Source organism: Periophthalmus magnuspinnatus, chromosome 18 (genome assembly GCF_009829125.3).
Source record: "Periophthalmus magnuspinnatus isolate fPerMag1 chromosome 18, fPerMag1.2.pri, whole genome shotgun sequence".
NCBI classification, from domain to species: Eukaryota; Metazoa; Chordata; class Actinopteri; order Gobiiformes; family Gobiidae; genus Periophthalmus; species Periophthalmus magnuspinnatus.
In genome coordinates, this window is record NC_047143.1 from 10987111 (window position 1) to 11009519 (window position 22409).

Here is a 22409-nt window from a genome sequence, read left to right on the forward strand (position 1 = left end):
ATGGAATAATCTGGTCATTCAGTATATTCAGGTAGTCAGCTGACCTCAGTTTTTGAGCACATACCTTTGCTGAACCTAGACCTGACCAACTGGAGGAGGCTTGGACCTATTTGCTTAGTTAAATCCAGGTGGCAACTTTTTTTTTGGCCAGTTAGTGTATGTGACTGTCTGCCTGTAGACAACACAAGAGAGTTTCTTTCAGGCTATTACACAATGAGCAAGTGATTAAATAAAAGAACAAAAATAGTTAAATTTATTTTTTATTTTACAGTATTACAAGGTACAAACATGTACAGTATCATACATCAATGCTCCAAAACACATTCTAGTGTTTATGTTTTTTATAGTTTTTACCATTTGATTCACATGGAGTGCATTTAATGACTATTCAACTGTAATGAAGTCAAAACAATATCACACACAACGCCGATTTATGGTTAAAAACCTGATGTTTTGTAATGCATTTGAAAAAACAAACAAAAACAAAACATGGTGCATGGCTTGTTCTTCAGGCTAGCAGAGCTTTCATCCTGCACCAGGAGACGTTCCATTCACTACAAGCAAATCAAATGAAAATTACAACAGGGAAAATCAAAAGTCAATCAGTCATTATTACGACAAGTTACATGTACGTGTAAGATTTAAAATAAAACACACTTTACAAATACTTTTTACAAGTCCCAAGTAACAATATTATTCCAAAATGGTTAAGGTTAAAAATAAGATTTTAGTGAAGCAGTTTTTCATGTAATACTTTTTCCACATACACTTGATTCTTTCTTTTTTTTTTTTATTACAAAAATTATGACTTGTGTAGCAGGTTCTTATCACCCTGCCATGGTTATAAAATACTACTACTACAGCTGCTACTACAGCTACTACTGCTGCTGGTGCTGATGGTACTACTGCTGCTACTACTGCTGCTACTACTATTACTAGGCACCTGAACAGCCCTACCACCATTACTACTCCCTCTCCCTTACCTCCTTGCCACCACAGGTGCCACAGAGGCAGCCAAAGAGCCCGTTGACCATCTGCACGAGGCACAGGATGAGTTGCAGGATGGAGCACACCAGCAGAGTGGAGAAAAGGCCCAGGTTAAACTGGACCACGTTCTTTGGGAGCTGACACCATGCCCACATGTCAGAGTTGCTCAGATAACTCCCACTACTGAGGACCAGACAGTAGCAGAAGAATCAGTATTTTTGGTCAACTTAGCATACCTCATTAGGCTGTGATTTTTTTTTGCAGTAGATAATAATATTATTATTATTATTATTATTATTATTATTATTATTATTATTATTATTATTATTATTATTATTATTATTATTATTATTAATAATAATAATAATAATAATAATAATAATAATAATAATGCCTTACACTTTAATGTACTTTACAGGCTTGTCAAAGCCTCTCAAATCGCTACACTATAGTCATTATTCATTTACTTCCACACTTGGTGATGGTAAGCTACTAATGTTGCCACAGCTGCACAGGGCAGACTGACGGAAGCAAGGCTGCCAATCTAAACCATTGGCTCCTCCAACCACCACCAATCATTCACGCACACACCATTTTCATACTAGGCAATGCGGGTGAAGTGTCTTGCCTAAGGACACAACAACAGAACTTTGGGTTGGGAGACGAGCTCTAACCACTGAGCACTGTCGCCCCCGATGTAGGCATTATGGCTTTTTGCAAATCACTAATATTTGCATACATTTTTCTGGCATGAGCACAGCCTTAGAACATGCTAGATTGCAGTGCTGATTGACTGTCTGACTTTATCACAATGTCCTGCTTTTACAATTAATACAAAACCAAACCAAATATTTTCTGATTAAATGACAGTAAAAGGGCACTGTCCTGGTACCTGTTGGCGAAGGGTGCTCCCCACTGTGCTGGGAGGTTTTTGTCGCTGGTCCAAAAGCATGTGGGACCATTGGACAGGCCCAGCGCTGCAACACTCATACTGTAGATGGCGCCAACCACACCAAGCGCTGCAAAGCCAATGGACAGGAACATCTGCATACAGCACACACCAAGGGGGCACTGAAGAGCTTGTTGATATGTGTGTGATTCAAATTCTAGCTAGTTACAGTGGTATTTATATATATATATATATATATATATATATATATATATATATATATATATTATATATATATATATATATATATATATATATATATATATATATATATATATATATATATATATATATATATATATATATATATATATATATATATATATATATATATATATATATATATAATTAGTATACAGTTACATTGTTTATCTGCAGCACCAGCACACTAAAAACACAGAAAGTACAACAATCTTTTGCTAGGCCAACAAGGAGAAATGTCCAGTGGTGGAAAGATCAGTGTCAGTGTCATTGTAGTCAAGTAAAACTACAATTACATGGTTAGAATTATACTCAATTAGAAGTGCTAGTTCAGGTTTAATTACCCTAAAAATGTAGTCAATTCCAGTAATATAAGTCTTTGTGTTTAGCTACTTTCCCCCTCTGGAAACAACTGTTATGAAACACTTTGATGGTTTTCTATCAGCTATAAAACTTAAAGACTCTCCAAAAATAAAACCATAAGGTAAAAGGTTTCTGTGCAGACTCACCCCACAGCGGTTGGCGCAGCAGTTACGGGCACTGGTCAGGTGGATGTGGATGGCTGGAACCAAGACCTGGAGAAGACATAGAGCCAGATGCAGTTAATCAAATACCCTCTGTAATCAAACAACAAATTGTTTATTGAGAATGATTATTATATTATAATGATTATTAATAATGATGATAGTAACTACTTTTTATTAATACTCTAACCCCAACTCCTAACTATAACCCCTTAATTAAAGAAGACATATTGTGCTTGTGTCTGCTATACAGTAATAATCTATGAATCATTATGTTATAATTTGCACATTTTAAACCCCATTTTAAAACTACTTAATTAAATAAACAAGTCCGCTGACTTCTGTATTAGAAAATTGCGTTGCCCAATTGGAGTTGACATCGCCGTAAACGTCATCACAACAAAGAGCCGTGAAGGTGTCGGCACCTCCGATGGATAGCTGCAGAGCAAGTTGCACTTTTTTTTTCATTTACGCGACGCTTCAAAATCCTACGCGTATCACTAATTAAGAAAATAACACTGGAGAATGAAGTAAGTGCAGAGCAGGCCTATGCTGGTAGCAGTGAAAAGTTACATAGTGCAACTTTAACCGCCTTCCTCATTAAAATATTGGAAGTTGTTTTATTTCCTTCACATACGAGTGATCCTGCATGCTGAGACCGTGTCCTTCTTGAGAGCTGCCTTTTCCACAATCCATCTCCTGTTTGAAGTTTTTGAAGTCCTTACATTTTCCTTCTGCTCATATTAGTGCTCAAAAAAGAGTTTCCAACCAAGTACCAAGCAATTATTGATCCTTGCAGCCAGCATTTTTTTTTTTTTTTTATTTATTTAATTTTAAGTACGTCACACCCTTGCTGTTGCCGGAGAGGGTGTGAAGATAACCTTTGCTGTTGCCAGCAGAGGGTATCAGATGTAATTAAGTATTTTGAGAACAATTACCTCAATTTGTGGGCCTTCCTTGCTCTAGACATAACAATCTTTATATCTATGTCAGCATGTACCGGTTATCAACAACAAGGCAAATATTATATAGCAGTATTTGTTTTGTTTTTTTAAGTGGCAATTATTAATTATTAAAAGTCTCTCTTTATGTCAAGAAATGTAATACTGAATACTGTTTGTATTACTTTTTAATAATACAAAGAAAAATATAATTGAAATTTTAATTTAATCTTAATCAGTGAGGGAAAAATTGTGATGAATATGTTTGGGGTTTTGTTTACAATTTTTCCAAACATGAAAACTTAGGCGGACCTTTTGATATAAAAATGTGATCAGATACTAATGCATAGGCCTACTAAAACTAGTACTGAAACTAGATACTCATTTGGCAGGTAGCGATACTAAAAAAAAGTCACCTTCACAGGACAGAAATTCATTTTCCTGAATAGCTTTAGAATAACTTTGAACTGTATCAGAACAAGTATAAGACCACATAGACTAATATACGCCCATGAATCACTGTGGAAGCTACTTAGACGACTGAGGGATTACACAGATTAAAGGCCACATAGTAATATAAAAGAAAATACTACAATTTAATGTTGAAAATTACATTTTGTTTTCTAAAGTGTGTTTTTACTCTCTTCGTGCAATTGGTATTATGCATTGAGTCTGTTCCTTAGTGTCGAAATACAGTTTGAAATTTTAGTATTGTGACAACAATAGTGTGACAACCAACCTAAGTCTCCCTACACACAATTCAATTTTCAACTTACATTTATTACAATTGTTACAATTGTAACTTTTTGTACCCACCATGATTCCTCCACCGACCAGCCCTCCCATGTACTTGACCTCCTGTGTGATACGGGGGGTCTTCTCTCCATCCTCGGATGCGTAGTCGGTGCTGAAGTCAGGGAAGAAGAGAATGATGTTGCAGATGATCGACACTGCAGCCAGCGGGTACAGTGCAATGGCCACAAACTTCGAACAGGCTCCGGTGCACATGCTGACAAACAGGGTTCAAGGAGGGCTAGCCGGGATCCAAAAGCAAAGGAAGGACAAAGGGGGCTTTATAGTGGCACTGGGACACTGTACTTTGAGCGTGATTATCTTATCTTATGCTTGATATGTCAGGGGTGTGATGTTTGCCAGTGTTTCCACTCAGGTCATAAATGATCATAAAGTCGTCATGCTAATGCGGTTATTTTTGCCTGTAAATGTGTAAAGTGTTGAGTGAAAATTTATAGTAAATTTTAAGAGAAATATAGGTAGCTTAGGGACCTCATGTTAGCCGCTAACTAAGTGGTAATTGTTATGCTAGTTACTGGTTATTCAGCTATTAGTACTTATTGAGATTATAGCGTATGTACCAAAAACACATCTAATGGTAATGCTAACTACTTATTATACTTATTATTATTGGGGGAAAATAGTTAATTGAATATGCTGCGTATAAAACAGACTTAAAAAACATTACGTAAATTACTTTATAAAACAGAGATGCGATTAAGAAGGCTATATACATATAGTTTATTTTCTGGCTTAGCAACTAGGCTGCTTAATCAAGTAAGGTAGAGAGCATATATTAGCCACTAACTAAGTGGTAATTGTTAATGTAGTTAGTGGTTATTGAGCTATTAGTTAGTGTTTAGGTTATTATTACGATTATAATGTGTGCATGTATACATTACATAAATATATATATATATATATATATATATATATATATATATATATATATATATATATATATATATATAAATTCTATGAAATTTAACCAATGAAAGTCAGACTTTGCTTTTCAACCATGCATCAACAGAATTATTTAAAAAATAAAATCATAAAACAGGCCTGGACAAAAATGATGGTACCCTTAACTTAATATTTTGTTGCACAACCTTCTGAGACAATCAGTGTAATCAAACGATCCCTGTAACTGTCAATGAGACTTCCACACCTCTCAGCAGGTATTTTGGCCCACTCCTCATGAGCAAACTGCTCCCGTTGTCTCAGGTTTGAAGGGTGCCTTTTACAGACGGCATGTTTCAGCTCCTTCCAAAACTGCTCAACAGGATTTAGGTCAGAACTCATAGAAGGCCACTTTAGAATAGTCCAATGTTTTTAGTGGTGTATTTTGGGTCATTGTCCTATTGCAAGACCCATGACCTGCGACTGAGACCAAGCTTTCTGACACTGGCCAGCACATTTCTCTCTAGAGTCCCTTGATAGTCTTGAGATTTAATTGTATCCTCCACAGATTCAAAACACCCTGTGCCAAATGCAGCAAAGCAGCCCCAGAACACAACAGAGTCTCTTCCATGTTTCACAGTAGGGACAGTGTTCTTTTCTGGATATGCTTCATTTTTCCGTCTGTGAACATAGAGCTGATGTGCCTTGGCAAAATGTTCAATTTTTGTCTCATCTGTCCATAAAGCATTCTCCCAGAAGTTTTGTGTCTTGTCAACATGTAGTTTGCCAAATTCCAATCTGTCTTTTTAATAATTTGTTTTCAACAATGTTGTCCCCCTTGGTCGTCTCTCATTAAGTCCACTTTGGCTCAAACAATGAAGGATGGTGCGATCTGACACTGATGTTCCTTGAGCTTGAGGTTCACCTTTCATCTCTTTAGAAGTTTTTCTGGGCTCTTTTGTTACCATTTGTATTATCCGTCTCTTTGATTTGTCATCAATTTTCTTCCTGAGGCCACATCCAGGGAGGTTGGCTACAGTCCCATGGATGTAAAATTTCTGAATAATATGTGCAACTGTAGTCACAGGCACTGTTCCCTCTTAGCTGCGCGCGTGCGCAATTGCGCACTGCTGACACGGTCTCCGCGCACAGAAAATCTATGCTGCGCACAAAAAAATTGAACCGGAATTGAAAATAAAATAAACACACAACAATTCATTCTGCGCTACTTTTCAATGTGAGTCAGTGAGTGTGACCGGTGACGAGCTGCTCCAGCCAATTATGTGATTCACATACGTATTTGCGCATCTTATCAACGTCATTGACAGGCGTCCTCATGTCCCGCTATCAGTGTTTTAGCCGATGTGGCCGATGTGGAGTGAAAACTCGCTAATGCTTCTAAGTGTTTAACCCCTTAACGTTCCGACAGCCCGCCCTCGGGCAAAGATCCGCGCGTAAAATTAGGCACGCGTAATTGCGTAATTTAACGCACTGTTGCAGCAGTTTTGCGTTTTAAACATGACGAAACGGACAAAACAAAGGAAGTACGCGACCGAGGACACTGTGGATGTTTGTACAAGTTAAACTAGAGGCATCTGGACCAGGAGCGGTTCGTGGAGCCGAGAGACGATCTCATGGTGGAGTCAGGAGCAGAGGACATTATGTTTTGATGAACTGGACTTTGCTGTTCCTGGTCGGTAAGCGTGGTTTATTCTGCTATTGACTTAATTGTGGGTCAAATGTGTATTATGTGTAATCATTAGCATTAGCTAATACCAATCTGCTACCACCAATCATCACGCACACACCACTTGGGTGAAGAGTCTTGCCTAAGGACACAATGACAGAACTAAGGACACAATGAGAGAAGTTGGACCGAACAGGACTCGATCCTCCAACCTCTGTCACAGAATGACTGTCACACTGTCACATGTACAGTGTATTTTTAGTTTCCAGTGTGTGTTTGTTTACGTTTTGAAGTATGTGTGTGTTTGTTCACTGTTTGCAGTGTGTGGTTTGTAAATATATATTTATTTTGACCCATACCACTTGTTTTGAATATATTTTAAATACAAATACACATTATATATTGTGTTTTGATATGATATATAAATGTACAGTAATAGAGCAGCTGGGTGTGCAGATAGAGATTCCTCTCAGTGTGTATTGGTCATTGAAAACTGTCACTAGTTTATGAGTTGTAAAAATCAAATGATCGTGTCATATACTGAAAAAGAGTTAACGGACTGTCTCCCAGACCACAGTAGGACAATCTCACTCAGTGCACAGCAAAAGCTTCACACAATGGCTTATACTCATAATACAAGTCAGAGCTTTATCTTAAAAATGTTAAGTGTGTTTTCAATATTGGAGTTTACAGTTGGCTTGGTTTGGTTGGAAGCTCATGTTTTGCCATAGTTAAAATGAAATATTTATACTTCCAATAGCATTAACATACTACACAGATCATGAGCAAGATTTTTGTCATTTTCATTGTATAAGTAGCTAAAGCACTTAATTAAAAGTCTTATAACAGAAATGTAAATACGGTAATTTCATTCTTTTAATAAACCATTTAACTTGGATGGATGCGATGCAGCATGACCACAGTGCACATGTCTGATGTCGCTCACAGTGGTCCATGGGACCGCTCAGGGAGTTAGTGTGTTTGCTCAGACTTGTGAAAAATTAGAGGGAACATTGGTCACAGGAAAATCAAGCTGCTTGGAGAAGGTTTTATAGACTTTTCCTTTAACATGCTTGTCTATAATTTTCTTTCTAATCTCCTGAGACAACTCTTTCCTTTGCTTCCTCTGGTCCATGTTGAGCGCGGTACACACCATGTCACCAAACAGCACAGTGACGACCTGTAGCCCTCTAGGTCCACTGACTGATTGTAGACACCTGTGATGCTAATTAGTGGACACATCTGGATTAACATGTCCCTTTGGTCACATTATTTTCAGTCTTTTCTAGGGGTACCATCATTTTTGTCCAGGCCTGTTTCATGAGGGTTTTTTTTTAAGCAATTCTGTTGAAGCATGGTTGAAAAGCAATGTCTGACTTTCATTGGTTAAATTTCATAGAATTTTAATTGATCATTACTTTTGTCAGATTCAAGTTATTTCTGTGACCATTATGAGTTTTTCTTCCATTAACCGAAGGGTACTAACAATTTTGTCCACGTGTGTATATATACACGTGGACAAAATGAATAATGCTCATGCTAATTGCTTAAAAGTAGACCTATTATTGGCAAGAAAAGAGATAATGGCTGAATACTTGTAAAATATGGCCTTTAAAAAAAAAAAGAAAAACTAGAGAAGCTAATGAACATTTCTTTAATATAGTTTTAAAAAGTAGTCACTAAGGTTTTTTTTAATAAATAATTTGTTCATAATGAATTAGGCTAAGTATTTGTCCATGTATTAAGGCAAACTAAAGCGCAATTATTACAATGCATTTGCAGCTATTGCTAATAATGCTGATGAGTACTAGATTAATGGCTGAATATGTGTGAAATGTGGCCTTACATAATTATTAACATTAATAGCTACTTTATAAATACTAACAGATATAATTAAGCACCTTATTTTAACTTTACTTAGGCCATAATTATGTTGTCCCTGAAGTAAAGTGTTGGTGTGTACAGATGTAGATTGTTGTTTTGGTTACATTTCATAACTACACCTTAATTAGCCTTAATAAAGTTTAAAAAAGGAGTTAATACATAATGAACTGATAGTATATTAAGAATGTTTCAGCCATAGTAACTACTTAATTGAGAGGTTAAGGTTGTATTTTTACTAAACCTGAATCATGACTAACGAACTTTTTGTTTATTATGAATGAAGTCTTCATTCATGCTTTATTAAGACTTATTAGATGAAGCTATTATAAAGTGTTACCGTGTTCTTTGTGACCATTGTAAATATATTGTAAAGTTTGACCCAGGCCCTGACCAGATTGATAATCACTAATGAGGTCTAATCAAATATTAACAGGAACTCAACTAGGTCTAAACCAGGACTATACCAAGACTGAACCAAGACTTAACCAAATCTTTTAAACAAATATGTTACCATGACTAAACCAGGACTAGACAGACTTATCAAGAGTGAGACTGAAGTGAGACTAAAGACAGAACTAAACCTGGACAAGTATAAATCATGACTATACAGGAATAAACTATACCATCACTACATAAAGACTAAAGCAGAACAAACTATTCAGATGGTAGATAACAGGTATTTCCCTGACCTTGTGTGATAATCTGTGATGACCTGTCAGTGACATCATATTCTCTGAGCATGTTTCAGAGCAGCCACGCCCATTCATATGATCTTTTTATTGCTATGGGAACAAAAATATGCCCTTTTATGGCTAATAACACATGTGCATGGCTGATATATAATATTAAATAATGTGTAATCAAATGAAAAAAGTTAATCTTTTTCTGGATTAACGCATAAAACATATTGTTGTTTGGGTTTTGTTTGTTTGTTTTTTTACTTCAAAACATTTATGAATGGGAATTTTACCACTAGCAGAAGACAAGAACAGAAGCCAATTAAAATTCCCTATAGCCAGACACTTCACATTTGGTAATATCTCTCATGTTTTAGTCCTTTTGAAGCTTAAAATAAAATGTGTGGTTAGTTTTTATTAAAGTCCCTGTACCCAGTTTTTCCATGTATTTGAGCTAAATTTGAATTACCCCAGAACAGTAGTATATGATATATGTAGCTCTTGACGCCAAAATAAGTTCACTGTATACTATCTGAAGTGCATGTTTGCATGTTAGTTGTTGCTAGCTTTGCTGTGACGGCAAAACTCTACTCTGGTCTGTGAGAATTGTGAATAGTTAGGATGCTTAGAATGCATAAGGCAGTGCCCCCCCTTCCCCCAATTGGTACGCCACCTTACATGATGCTCAGTGCTCGCTGCTTTAAGTGACATTCACAAAGCGGAATGATTGTTGGCAATATTTGGCACGTTTACGCTGAAAAAACTCCAGCGTCTTATCAACGTGACTGAGGTGTAATGAGGTGGCGCCTTAACTTATTTGGCTTCATACTGTCCGCTGCCACAGCAGACACCGGTCTGTCCTCGTGTCCCACCGGAGTCACGGTGAAGCCAAGTGCTAAATACGCTTCATCAGACTTCCTCGTCTTATTTTTCGGGTGACTTTACCTCCGTCTATATCCGCCTTTCTTTTCATTCCTGTTAAAATATTTTCCATAGTGTCTCTTTAGCAAAAGTGTTTCTTGTTCACTGCCCTGTGTCACGATCTGTTCACTCTCTCCTGCTCTTTGCTGTGCGCGCGCTGCGTACGCGCTGCGTACAGCGCGTAAAGTACTACAGTGTCATACGCGGAGTCATACGCGCCCCCCTCGGCATCTCACCGCGCAATAAATGATCTACTAGTGCTTTAGACTTTGACATGGAACAAAGTTATTAGCTGATAGATGCCCTTTATCCCAGGTGAATCATGAAATGAGACTATGGAGGAGGATTTCTCTAATTTTAGATAAAAGTTCTCAAAATCTAAATATTTTCTTACAACTTTGACTAGTTTTGGTATATTATAAGTCTTTCTAAATGATGAATATATTTTTTGTATTTGGGTAAAAATTGGGCGTATACCTTATGTTTGGAGTGGCATGTTGAGTTGATACAGAGCCAGTTGTTGGAAAATTCAAAACCTCCCAATCAAATCATGTGACAATCCGGTCTGCTGCTAAAGTGAGGCAAAGGTGCACTGGGTGATTATGGAGAAACTATAGATCATGGAGAAATAACTAATCTTGCCGAGCAAAATGGATTCTCGTGATATTTGTGATTTCACAAACTAATGAGAGTTCATCTTTGCATGGATCTGTTGTAAGGCTAATCGGGCGGGCAGACCAATCACAGAGCAGCATTGAGGTTTGTGTGGAAGCCAAAAGCATACCTAAACAAACAGGGCAATGCAGAAAGACCTACTTCAGTCTATTTTAGTGTCAATATGGACTATTTTGTTTGTGCAAAATGAGCAGAAGGTAAGCACTTTGTGCATTTGTGGACAGGGAAGATCTCAACTGGGTGTAACAAAAGTTACATTTTTCAGCTTGTTCCACTGTTGTGAGACTTAGACCAATCAAGATTCAACTAATTGTCATGACATTTTCCAATCACTTTCAGTGAGAGGCATGCCAGATTGATAATGTATAGAACTCAATTCAAAATGACACACAAATCAATCTGTCCTGAACCAGGTTGGGAATAAGTAACAATATGTGGTAATAGTTTCAATAAACTGTGTTTTGAAATAACTCCAGCAGCCTTTTATACAGGAGGATTAGTTCAATCAGTTGGGGTTTGGGCTGGTTTCCAAAATGTCTAAAAACATGACACCAATATAGACCATTAAGGTGAAACCAAGGTTCACTATGTTTCTGAAGGAAATTCCCTCTGCTACCCTAGATTCCAGTATGGGAAGTGCCTAACTAGGAAAATAATGTCTGGTTCTATAGATTATTGTCATTATTTGAAGTTCTAAAACATGTAATGCCAAAGGTACTCAAGAGCATGTTTCAATGCCAATGTAAATAATGCAGATTAGTCCTTTAAAAACAATTTATTGTAATCGCTATTTATATTCAAAAACTTGATACTCAAAATCACATTTGGTGAGTGAATCCTTGTACTAAAGGAGTCCTATTGTACTTGTGAACGACCCTGGATGGAAATCGCACATATAATGGCATCTGGTCTAAGAATTGAACCTGTGCCCTTCTTGCTGTGAAGCATGAGTACCAACCACTATGCCACCATGCCACCCACACTCCTTTCTCATGGCTCACGACGCCTCCTGTGGTTCCTGAGCCCCTCGGGTTACTCTGAAGGGTAGACCGTGTCCTGGGATGATGATGTCAGCGGTCTGTAATGCCCTCTGTCTGTGCTGCTGCTGTAGTGCAGGGTTCAGGCTCAGTTCTCTCCAGCTTGACTCGTCCTGGTAGTTCTCAAAAAGGTCCCCGGCCACCAGCAGTTCCCCACTGGCGGTCCCCCTCACCTTGACACTCACATCCTGCCCGCTGTGGCCCGGGGTGGGTATGATGCTGATCTATGAACAAACAAATTGTACATGCGCTTGGTCAAATATAGTAAAGAAAAATGTTGGGAAAAAATGAATGACGAAAATGCCTTTTACATTTTTTTTTTCAAGCCAACTTTACCAGTAGCATTTACCCTCCCCAACATCATCTCACACGCAAGTTTTCTTTTTTCCCTCTTTTTAAAAATGTTTATTTCCTTAAATCCCATGGCAATGGAGTGATTAGCTGCTCTTGCGGCTTCCTGACACACTGAGCAGTTTTTGAGCCTTTTGGTTTTTGAGGTTGGTTTTTAACATCATCTAAGAAGTACAGCTTGTACAGTTCAAATGACACAAGTATGAGACTGTTGGATTGCGTGAAATGAGCTGTTTGTTTTTCCTGTGTCCATGGAGACATAGTAAGTCTTAGTTAGCCTGTGCAACAGGCTAACTAAGAAGCTAACTATACACCTCTGAGATGTGACAGACTTTTTACAGCAAATGTGGCAGCAAAAATGGCAGAAAAACTTTCAGAAGACATACTCTTAGACCTTCTAGAGGAAACACTATGAAGGAATGCTGCAGGACACAGAGGAGGGACGCTTTTGTCTGAAGGTCTGTTCCTCTCCTCAAACTGCCCTGACACAGGATCTACTGACCCTACCTTTCCAGTCCTCCTGTTATGCTGCCCTCAGACCTTAGACTGTGAAGCGCAGTATGCTGCTGTAGCTAAACTTGAATTTTCCTACGGATCAATAAAGTCTCAGAGATGGCAGCTCTCCTGCTGCACCAAGTGGGAGCACTGAGCTATGACTAGAACCTGTTCCTTTTGGACCTGAAGGCAGTGGACTTGTTGGAGACTTCAGGGTTTTACCACTCTGTGCTGAAGGCCTGGAGCTTGATGCTGGAGGGTTCCAGAGAGGAGCCATATGGGTGTGTGGGGCAGGAGTATGGATAGGACGATATACAATAATATCGTTAATCGCGATAAAAAAAGGTCCACAATTAATTGTTCGTGGTGTTTTTAATAATTGTGATCACCACATACGCTTATAATCGCCTTTACGGCACCAGACTGCCTTATGTTTCCGGTTTCAATACAATGTTTAGATGTTAGTTCTGGTGTTTGTCCACAAGGTGAGCCTCTGTCATAGCAATGAAACTTGTTAGCTTCTGTGCCTATTCTGAAATGGGGATGGTTCTCCATCACTGTCAGTCCTGGCTAGTGGGCAGGCAGTGGATCTGGATCCCATTGACAGTGCACATTTATATCCTCCACTCAAGAAGGTGAATTCTGATGAATTATTATGGATTTGAAAAACAAGATCCACAAGATGAGCCACCAATCTGCCGAGCCTGCCAAAAAAAGATACAGCTCCAAGGGCAAACTTGGACAAGGGCAGCTTACATGTACATTTACGAGCCAACCATCCTGCATTGTTTGACAAACTTGAGCTGAAAATATCCAAGTAACATACCATGTGAAATGAACTACTGAATATAGTTTGTATTAGTTTGTATTTATAACCCCCAATTCCTATGAAGTTGGGAAGCTGTGTAAAACGTAAAAAAAAAAAAAAAACAGAATACAGTGATTTACAAATTCTTTTCAACCTATATTGAACTGAATAAACTACAAAGACATGATATTTAATGATAAACTTTATGGTGTTAATGTAAATATTCACTCATTTTCAATTTGATGCCTGCAACACATTGCAATAAAGCTGGGACCGGGGCAACAAAAGAATGGGAAAGTTTAAGAGGAATGCTTAAAATACACCTGTTTGGCACATTCCACAGGTGAACAAGTAAATTGGATTATGAAGTGCAAAATACGACAACGGAGACCCCGGACTGCTGAGCAACTGACGTACATTCAGCAAGAATGGGAAAGGATTCCTCCTACAAAGCTTCAACAAACACTTATTTTTGTTAAAAGGAAAGGTGATGTAACAGAGTGGTAAACATGCCCCTGTCCCAGCTTTATTGGAACGTGTTGGAGACATCAAATTGAAAATGAGTGAATATTTGCATAAAAACAATAAAGTTTATCAGTTTGAACATTAAATATCATGTCTTTGTAGTTTATTCCGTTCAATATAGGTTGAAAAGGATTTGCAAATCATTGTATTCTGTATTTTTAAGTTTTACACAGCACCCCAACTTCATTGGAATTGGGGTTGTACATGAATCCGTGTTTGTGTCTCCTTTGCTATCGCTAGGTTAGCACTAGCTGAACAGCATTTTGCACAGCTGATTGCACAGCTTGTTCTGCTGGGACACTGGCTGCAGACGCTGGAACAAACACTGCCCAGGAGCTCTTTGTGTTTGGACCCAAGTTTTATTGCAGATCTGTTGTTTTAATAAATTTTGTCCTGGATCAGGCTAAGACAAGCGTGTGGCTCACCCGAGGAACCACATGGCTGGCTCGGGCTGCACAGACCCAGAGATCCTGTTAAAGAGACTGGTGGGAGCACAGCTCAAAGTGGAGTTCACATACAGTACACTGGACGGGCAGGTGGAGATATTTGAGGCAGTAAGGACAGTGAGGAGGACTGTGTTCAGTGAGGGAGGGGCAGTTAGTGCTATACCAGATCTAATAAGCGTCTGTCTGCTAAATTTACACTAAATGTACATCAGGCCCTGAACCAGCTGAAACCAAGCCCTAACAAGGACTATGCTGTCAAGACTAATTAAGGATAAATCAGAGCAGCAACTGATCTATGTCTAATTTGCTTAAAAAAAAAAAAAAAAAATGGAAAAAGAATAAGAGGTATGCAGTCATTATTTTGTAAACACAGTTAAAAAATATTATTTTGATGAAAGACGTGTACCATAAATATTGGCGTTATTTTAAATTTATGTGAAAAAATATATGTAATATGTATTTAAAGATGCACTATGTAACTTTCTGTAAAAAATAAATAAATAAATTTCAGACTAGTACACCATAATAGAGGAGAAAAAGGTATGGTGCCACAAAGTTGCACACTACCTTGTAATATTTATTGATGATGTATCTCCCTTAATATTTCCATTAATGAAGCTGCCAAAACTGTTATGTGACACTGGCACAGAACTGTCTTTTTTAACACAAGTTTAACTATGAATGTCTCAGAATACCTAGTCTGATCAAGTTTTTATTTCTTAGTTTGAGATCTCTCTCTCTTATATATATATATATATATATATATATATCCTTTTACTGGATTTTTATAGCTTTTGCTCTGCATCAGTAGGACTCACTCATGACTCTCTCATGATTTACGTACTTTCCTTTATCAGAGACAGAGCAGGATAAATAGGCCTCATAAATGTGGGCAGGTGACAGGTGTGGGCAGGTACCTTATCAGTATGAAACCTCATTCAGCTTGTGTGGAATATTGGCCCCAAAACAAGAGAGAGGGAGAAAAATTGCCACCAATATTTGTAGAGATGGTCAGCTCTCTTCTTAAAAGGTTTTGCTGTGCACCTTTACAATATGGTTCCAGTATCGGTCATATCGAAAGGGTTTATCTGATATCGGTATCAGTCCAATACTGAAACATTTGCCAATATTTAGCACCTGTATTTTGCTTCTCAGTGCATCAAATTTAAATGTTTTAAACAGACTAATGAATAAAAAGGCTAGGTATATGGATGTATATTTACACAATCATGCAACAAATTATGTTATACACCCAGATAAACACATTGTTACTTTCACAAAAGTGGAAAGTTCATTTGTGAACTTTATCACTTTATCTTTGAAGGGTATGACAAATAATAAAGCTTCTGAGTTGCATTACAAATACATATATCAAAATTATTGAATACATATTGATTGAATAAAGCTTCTTAGGTGCATCACATATACATATATATCTTTTGATACTGAAATCATAGAATTTTTGAATATTGTCATGTAACCACTATGTGTATACTGAATTCATGTATCCTTTGAATATTGTACTCTCTTGAAGGTCATCTAACGGGCACCATGTTCATGCTAAAGTTTGAACAATATGTACTAACACCGAAACTATTAACCAAGTAGAATACTCTCATATTAAAGGCAACATTGTAAGATGTGAGTTATGGGGGACAGCTGGTTCTTTGCAGAAACTCCTTTTACAGAGATAAGGTGGCCGGATGAGATCCAAGGCCGAAAAACAAACCGGTGCTGCCCGGAGAAGTGAACGAGGCTGGAAGGAGGGACCAAGGCGTCAACCTACTCATCACAATATTTGCATATTCATGTTACATGTTACATTTTTATTCTTTGGGGCCAGGGAAAGGCAGACAGACTGCCTGCTGCACAAACGAGGGATAGATCATTTTGGCCCGGGTACTGTATTAGATTGTATCTGTCAGGGGAATAAACTTTTGAGATTTGAACTGATTGAATCCAGTCGTCATTTTGATAAGAACACGCCTAACATCTTGCTAAGGAAAATTTGACATCACTATTACCAAAATAGGGCCAACCAGGAAGTACAAACATAAACTTCATCAAAACTAATAGGGCAATAGGCAAAATTATTTTTAATACAGATGGGAGGTTTTGCTGTAATATAGGAATTTTTTGGGTCAATAATAGAAATGGTAAATTACCTTTTGAATAATTATAGCAAAGTACAATGTAATCAATGGAGAAATGGGGTGGAATGTGGCATCTGAGAGTATGAGATCATCACAAGTTTGGTTTGGAGACGTTAAAAGAGTTACACTTACTGTACAAACAGTTTCTTATCATTCTTTTAGAGTATTTTAAGCTTTTCTTTAACCTTTGCCAGTCAAAGTCGAATATAGCCTAAAAACATTGTAAAAAGAAAGCTCAAAGATAATAGGTGCGCACATGCCCAACCTTAACACGTTATGGAGCAGGCAGGTGCTCCAGAAGGCCAAATGTTTGCAACTGTAAACAGACTTACCTCTCAGGGATAAATAAAGTAAAAAATATAAATAAATAAATAAATAAAGTTTTCTGAACTGAACACATACAACCTCTACAATCTGAAAACCACCAATTAGTAAAATATTTAAAATCATCTGATATAAAAACTATGTTTTAAAGAAAAGTCTAACTTACCATATGCAGTTGCTGTTTATCTTGGCTAAAGCCTATTTTTAATATTGCTTGTTTACAGGTAGCCCCAGTTACCACTGATTGTTGGATTAGGCAATATCAAAACATATCAGGCTACATTTAAAGACGTAGCCTACCATGGAACTTTTCTGGTGTCCATGGAGATGATATTGCGTTACTTAGATTGTCCTATAATATGGCAGTATTTATATTTCAATTTTGCATTTATTGATGTTTTTATTGCTCGAAAATACCCCAAAACATACATTCTTACTGTGAATGGGTTTCCCTCTTCACAGATCTGGTCTGTAACTTGGTGGTCACCTGTTTGTCTCCATGAAGATGTGCATGTTTTATGCCATACTGTGGAGCATTCCAGACAAAGTGAGGGCTGTAGTCTCTTAGTAGTTGATTAAGTCGATTAATCAATCACTGGTGTCTTAAATCGAAATTGTAATAAATGACTAATCATTAATTTAGATTATATGGATTTATATCGGATCTGCAACTACTCACATGCTCGTCCACGCAGTATGCCTCCCCGCGCGCTAATCCACTATCCACGTACGTGTCCCCCCTGCACACGTCGAACCCCACGACCAGCAGCGCCCCGGGGAACAGGCCCAGGTTCCCCACGTGGTCCGAGTGTCCGTGCGTCCCCACCACCACGTTGATGTCTCCCGCGCTCAGCCCCCGCTCCTCCAGGCTCCCCAGCAGGAAGTCTCGGTCCCACGGTCCGCCGGTGTCCACCAGGATGTTTCGGGGCCCCGTGAGCAGTGTGATCGTCCCGTCCGCTTTGAAAGTCCCGTCCGGTTGGGCCACGCTGTAGCCCGCTTTGAGCACGCAGGCGGAGTAGGGCTGGCCCGGGAATACAAGCCCGCACTCGGTCAGAGACAGTCCGGGGAAGTGGTTAGGCTTCATGCTTGCTCCATAACACCAGTTTGACTGAATGCTGCCCTCTACATACCGATTTGTGCAATTTCTGTGTGTGGCAAGCAGTAAAATTACAAAATATAAAAAGATGGCTTATTTATTTTTATTTATTTTTTTATTTTTTTCTACTTACTTACGTACTGTGGAAGCCTTTGGAAGCCCGTTTACACCATGGGAAAAAAAGCCTCACAGGAAGTCGAATTTATGAGTTTTAAAGTCGTAATTATGAGTTTTAATCTCCTACAAGTCAGTGGGCCGTGAGGGCTGTTATGACCACTCATGAGGTCTGGTCTGGGTCTGTGAGGAGTTTAAAACTCATAATTACAAGTTTTAATCTCCTAATTATGAGTTTAAAAGTACTAATTATGAGTTTTAAACTCATAATTACAAGTTTTAAAACTCCTAATTATGAGTTTAAAACTCATAATTTCGACTTCCTGTGGGGCTTTTTTTTTTCTTTTTTTCCCATGGCGGAAACAGGCTTCCAGAGTTTTGATTAAATTAATTTGTTTTTTTAATAATTTCCTCAATAAACCAGCAGGGGTTGTGATCAAACTAGCACTCGGCTCAGACCACAGAAGACTAGCGCTCACAGACCCAGACCAGAGCTCATGAGTGGTCAGAATAGCGCTCACGACACAAAACAGTGGTCAGAACAGCGCTCATGGCCCACTGACTTGTTCAAGATTCCAGAAACTTTACTGGAGCTTAATTTGTTCATTTATATAAGTATGTAGGTGATAAACACAACAGTCCTCCTGTCTCTTCTGCTCTGTACACTCACTTGCAATGTGCGCACTGGCTACAAGCTCAATTGAGACTCCTAATTATGAGTTTAAAACTCGTAAACTCCTAATTACAAGTTTTAAAACTCCAAATTACGAGTTTTAAAACTCCTAATTGCGAGTTTAAAACTCAAAATTTCGACTTCCTGTTGGGCTTTTGTGGGTTTTTTTTTACATGGTGGAAATGAGCTTCCTTCCTTCCATACTTACTTACTAACTAACTAACCAACTAACCAAATAAATAAATAAATAAATATATAAATGTGGAACTGTGGAGTCCGCGGAAAGCTTGTTACTGGATTTTTTTCCCCCTATCCCATTTCATTTTGGGTAAGTTGCATTAATTAGGTTACTCAAAGGTGCACAATAGTACGTTTTCTAGTGGGTGTGTGCTGTACTATACACTTGTCTCCATGGAGATAGTTTTGCCAGAAATGTTCCGCAGTATGGCAATAAAATGATCTATTGTAGGCTCCATGTATTTAATTTCACGGTTTTTTTTGCTCAAAAAATCCAAAAACGTTCAAAACGATCTGCATCTCCACAGATCTGTAACTACACCTGGAGATAAATAAGTTTAATGCCATTATATAATTATACTAATAATTATTATATGATTATATATATATTCCAAAAGGAAATAAAATGTATTAATAATTATTAGTATTGTTTGTATTCTGTATTGAGTTCATATCAAGTTTACAAAAGAGGTGTTGTAAATAGGACTGGAAATATTAATGTAATTTAAAGGTGCGCTGTGTAACTTGTATGCCACCTGCTTATATATATATATATATATATATATATATATATATATATATATATATATATATATATATATGAATATATATATAATCATATAATAATTATTAGTATAATTATATAATGGCATTAAACTTATTTATCTCCAGGTGTAGTTACAGATCTGTGGAGATGCAGATCGTTTTGAACGTTTTTGGATTTTTTGAGCAAAAAAAACCGTGAAATTAAATACATGGAGCCTACAATAGATCATTTTATTGCCATACTGCGGAACATTTCTGGCAAAACTATCTCCATGGAGACAAGTGTATAGTACAGCACACACCCACTAGAAAACGTACTATTGTGCACCTTTGAGTAACCTAATTAATGCAACTTACCCAAAATGAAATGGGATAGGGGGAAAAAAATCCAGTAACAAGCTTTCCGCGGACTCCACAGTTCCACATTTATATATTTATTTATTTATTTATTTGGTTAGTTGGTTAGTTAGTTAGTAAGTAAGTATGGAAGGAAGGAAGCTCATTTCCACCATGTAAAAAAAACCCACAAAAGCCCAACAGGAAGTCGAAATTTTGAGTTTTAAACTCGCAATTAGGAGTTTTAAAACTCGTAATTTGGAGTTTTAAAACTTGTAATTAGGAGTTTACGAGTTTTAAACTCATAATTAGGAGTCTCAATTGAGCTTGTAGCCAGTGCGCACATTGCAAGTGAGTGTACAGAGCAGAAGAGACAGGAGGACTGTTGTGTTTATCACCTACATACTTATATAAATGAACAAATTAAGCTCCAGTAAAGTTTCTGGAATCTTGAACAAGTCAGTGGGCCATGAGCGCTGTTCTGACCACTGTTTTGTGTCGTGAGCGCTATTCTGACCACTCATGAGCTCTGGTCTGGGTCTGTGAGCGCTAGTCTTCTGTGGTCTGAGCCGAGTGCTAGTTTGATCACAACCCCTGCTGGTTTATTGAGGAAATTATTAAAAAAACAAATTAATTTAATCAAAACTCTGGAAGCCTGTTTCCGCCATGGGAAAAAAAGAAAAAAAAAAGCCCCACAGGAAGTCGAAATTATGAGTTTTAAACTCATAATTAGGAGTTTTAAAACTTGTAATTATGAGTTTAAAACTCATAATTAGTACTTTTAAACTCATAATTAGGAGATTAAAACTTGTAATTATGAGTTTTAAACTCCTCACAGACCCAGACCAGACCTCATGAGTGGTCATAACAGCCCTCACGGCCCACTGACTTGTAGGAGATTAAAACTCATAATTACGACTTTAAAACTCATAAATTCGACTTCCTGTGAGGCTTTTTTCCCATGGTGTAAACGGGCTTCCAAAGGCTTCCACAGTACGTAAGTAAGTAGAAAAAAATAAAAAAAATAAATAAAAATAAATAAGCCATCTTTTATATTTTGTAATTTTACTGCTTGCCACACACAGAAATTGCACAAATCGGTATGTAGAGGGCAGCATTCAGTCAAACTGGTGTTATGGAGCAAGCATGAAGCCTAACCACTTCCCCGGACTGTCTCTGACCGAGTGCGGGCTTGTATTCCCGGGCCAGCCCTACTCCGCCTGCGTGCTCAAAGCGGGCTACAGCGTGGCCCAACCGGACGGGACTTTCAAAGCGGACGGGACGATCACACTGCTCACGGGGCCCCGAAACATCCTGGTGGACACCGGCGGACCGTGGGACCGAGACTTCCTGCTGGGGAGCCTGGAGGAGCGGGGGCTGAGCGCGGGAGACATCAACGTGGTGGTGGGGACGCACGGACACTCGGACCACGTGGGGAACCTGGGCCTGTTCCCCGGGGCGCTGCTGGTCGTGGGGTTCGACGTGTGCAGGGGGGACACGTACGTGGATAGTGGATTAGCGCGCGGGGAGGCATACTGCGTGGACGAGCATGTGAGTAGTTGCAGATCCGATATAAATCCATATAATCTAAATTAATGATTAGTCATTATTACAATTTCGATTTAAGACACCAGTGATTGATTAATCGACTTAATCAACTACTAAGAGACTACAGCCCTCACTTTGTCTGGAATGCTCACAGTATGGCATAAAACATGCACATCTTCATGGAGACAAACAGGTGACCACCAAGTTACAGACCAGATCTGTGAAGAGGGAAACCCATTCACAGTAAGAATGTATGTTTTGGGGTATTTTCGAGCAATAAAAACATCAATAAATGCAAAATTGAAATATAAATACTGCCATATTATAGGACAATCTAAGTAACGCAATATCATCTCCATGGACACCAGAAAAGTTCCATGGTAGGCTACGTCTTTAAATGTAGCCTGATATGTTTTGATATTGCCTAATCCAACAATCAGTGGTAACTGGGGCTACCTGTAAACAAGCAATATTAAAAATAGGCTTTAGCCAAGATAAACAGCAACTGCATATGGTAAGTTAGACTTTTCTTTAAAACATAGTTTTTATATCAGATGATTTTAAATATTTTACTAATTGGTG

The 22409-nt window shown here is 38.1% G+C and overlaps 3 protein-coding genes across 3 annotated transcripts; 1 reads left to right on the forward strand and 2 right to left on the reverse strand.

Moving 5' to 3' along the window:
• Window positions 1-230: 230 nt before the first annotated feature.
• tm4sf21b (transmembrane 4 L six family member 21b) lies at window positions 231-4703 on the reverse strand. Its single transcript, XM_033983688.2, has 5 exons — window positions 4419-4703; window positions 2647-2712; window positions 1880-2031; window positions 984-1170; window positions 231-554 (listed from the first exon to the last, which is right to left on the reverse strand). Exons 1-5 carry the CDS (start codon window positions 4608-4610, stop codon window positions 552-554), a joined length of 600 nt encoding a protein of 199 aa, XP_033839579.1. The 5' UTR covers window positions 4611-4703; the 3' UTR covers window positions 231-551.
• A 5645-nt stretch (window positions 4704-10348) lies between these two features.
• Window positions 10349-18376, reverse strand: mblac1 (metallo-beta-lactamase domain containing 1). The gene is made up of 2 exons (XM_033983727.2): window positions 17957-18376; window positions 10349-12399 (listed from the first exon to the last, which is right to left on the reverse strand). Exons 1-2 carry the CDS (start codon window positions 18359-18361, stop codon window positions 12136-12138), a joined length of 669 nt encoding a protein of 222 aa, XP_033839618.1. The 5' UTR covers window positions 18362-18376; the 3' UTR covers window positions 10349-12135.
• A 3034-nt stretch (window positions 18377-21410) lies between these two features.
• LOC117386028 (metallo-beta-lactamase domain-containing protein 1-like) lies at window positions 21411-21956 on the forward strand. The gene is made up of 2 exons (XM_033983335.2): window positions 21411-21830; window positions 21907-21956. The coding sequence occupies exons 1-2, from the start codon at window positions 21426-21428 to the stop codon at window positions 21922-21924; spliced, it is 423 nt and encodes a 140-aa protein (XP_033839226.2). The 5' UTR covers window positions 21411-21425; the 3' UTR covers window positions 21925-21956.
• Window positions 21957-22409: the final 453 nt, after the last annotated feature.

What these genes read in the sequence shown, in the direction of transcription:
- mblac1 (XM_033983727.2), bottom strand. Translation starts at nt 18,361, where the DNA reads ATGAAGCCTAACCACTTCCCCGGACTGTCTCTGACCGAGTGCGGGCTT. An exon ending in CATACTGCGTGGACGAGCAT is followed by an intron (nt 12,400 to 17,956) that starts GTGAGTAGTTGC and finishes GTTTGTTCATAG; the next exon opens with ATCAGCATCATACCCACCCC.
- tm4sf21b (XM_033983688.2), bottom strand. Translation starts at nt 4,610, where the DNA reads ATGTGCACCGGAGCCTGTTCGAAGTTTGTGGCCATTGCACTGTACCCG. An exon ending in GCTGCGCCAACCGCTGTGGG is followed by an intron (nt 2,032 to 2,646) that starts GTGAGTCTGCAC and finishes TGCTGTATGCAG; the next exon opens with ATGTTCCTGTCCATTGGCTT. An exon ending in GGAGCACCCTTCGCCAACAG is followed by an intron (nt 1,171 to 1,879) that starts GTACCAGGACAG and finishes TCTGGTCCTCAG; the next exon opens with TAGTGGGAGTTATCTGAGCA.
- LOC117386028 (XM_033983335.2), top strand. Translation starts at nt 21,426, where the DNA reads ATGAAGCCTAACCACTTCCCCGGACTGTCTCTGACCGAGTGCGGGCTT.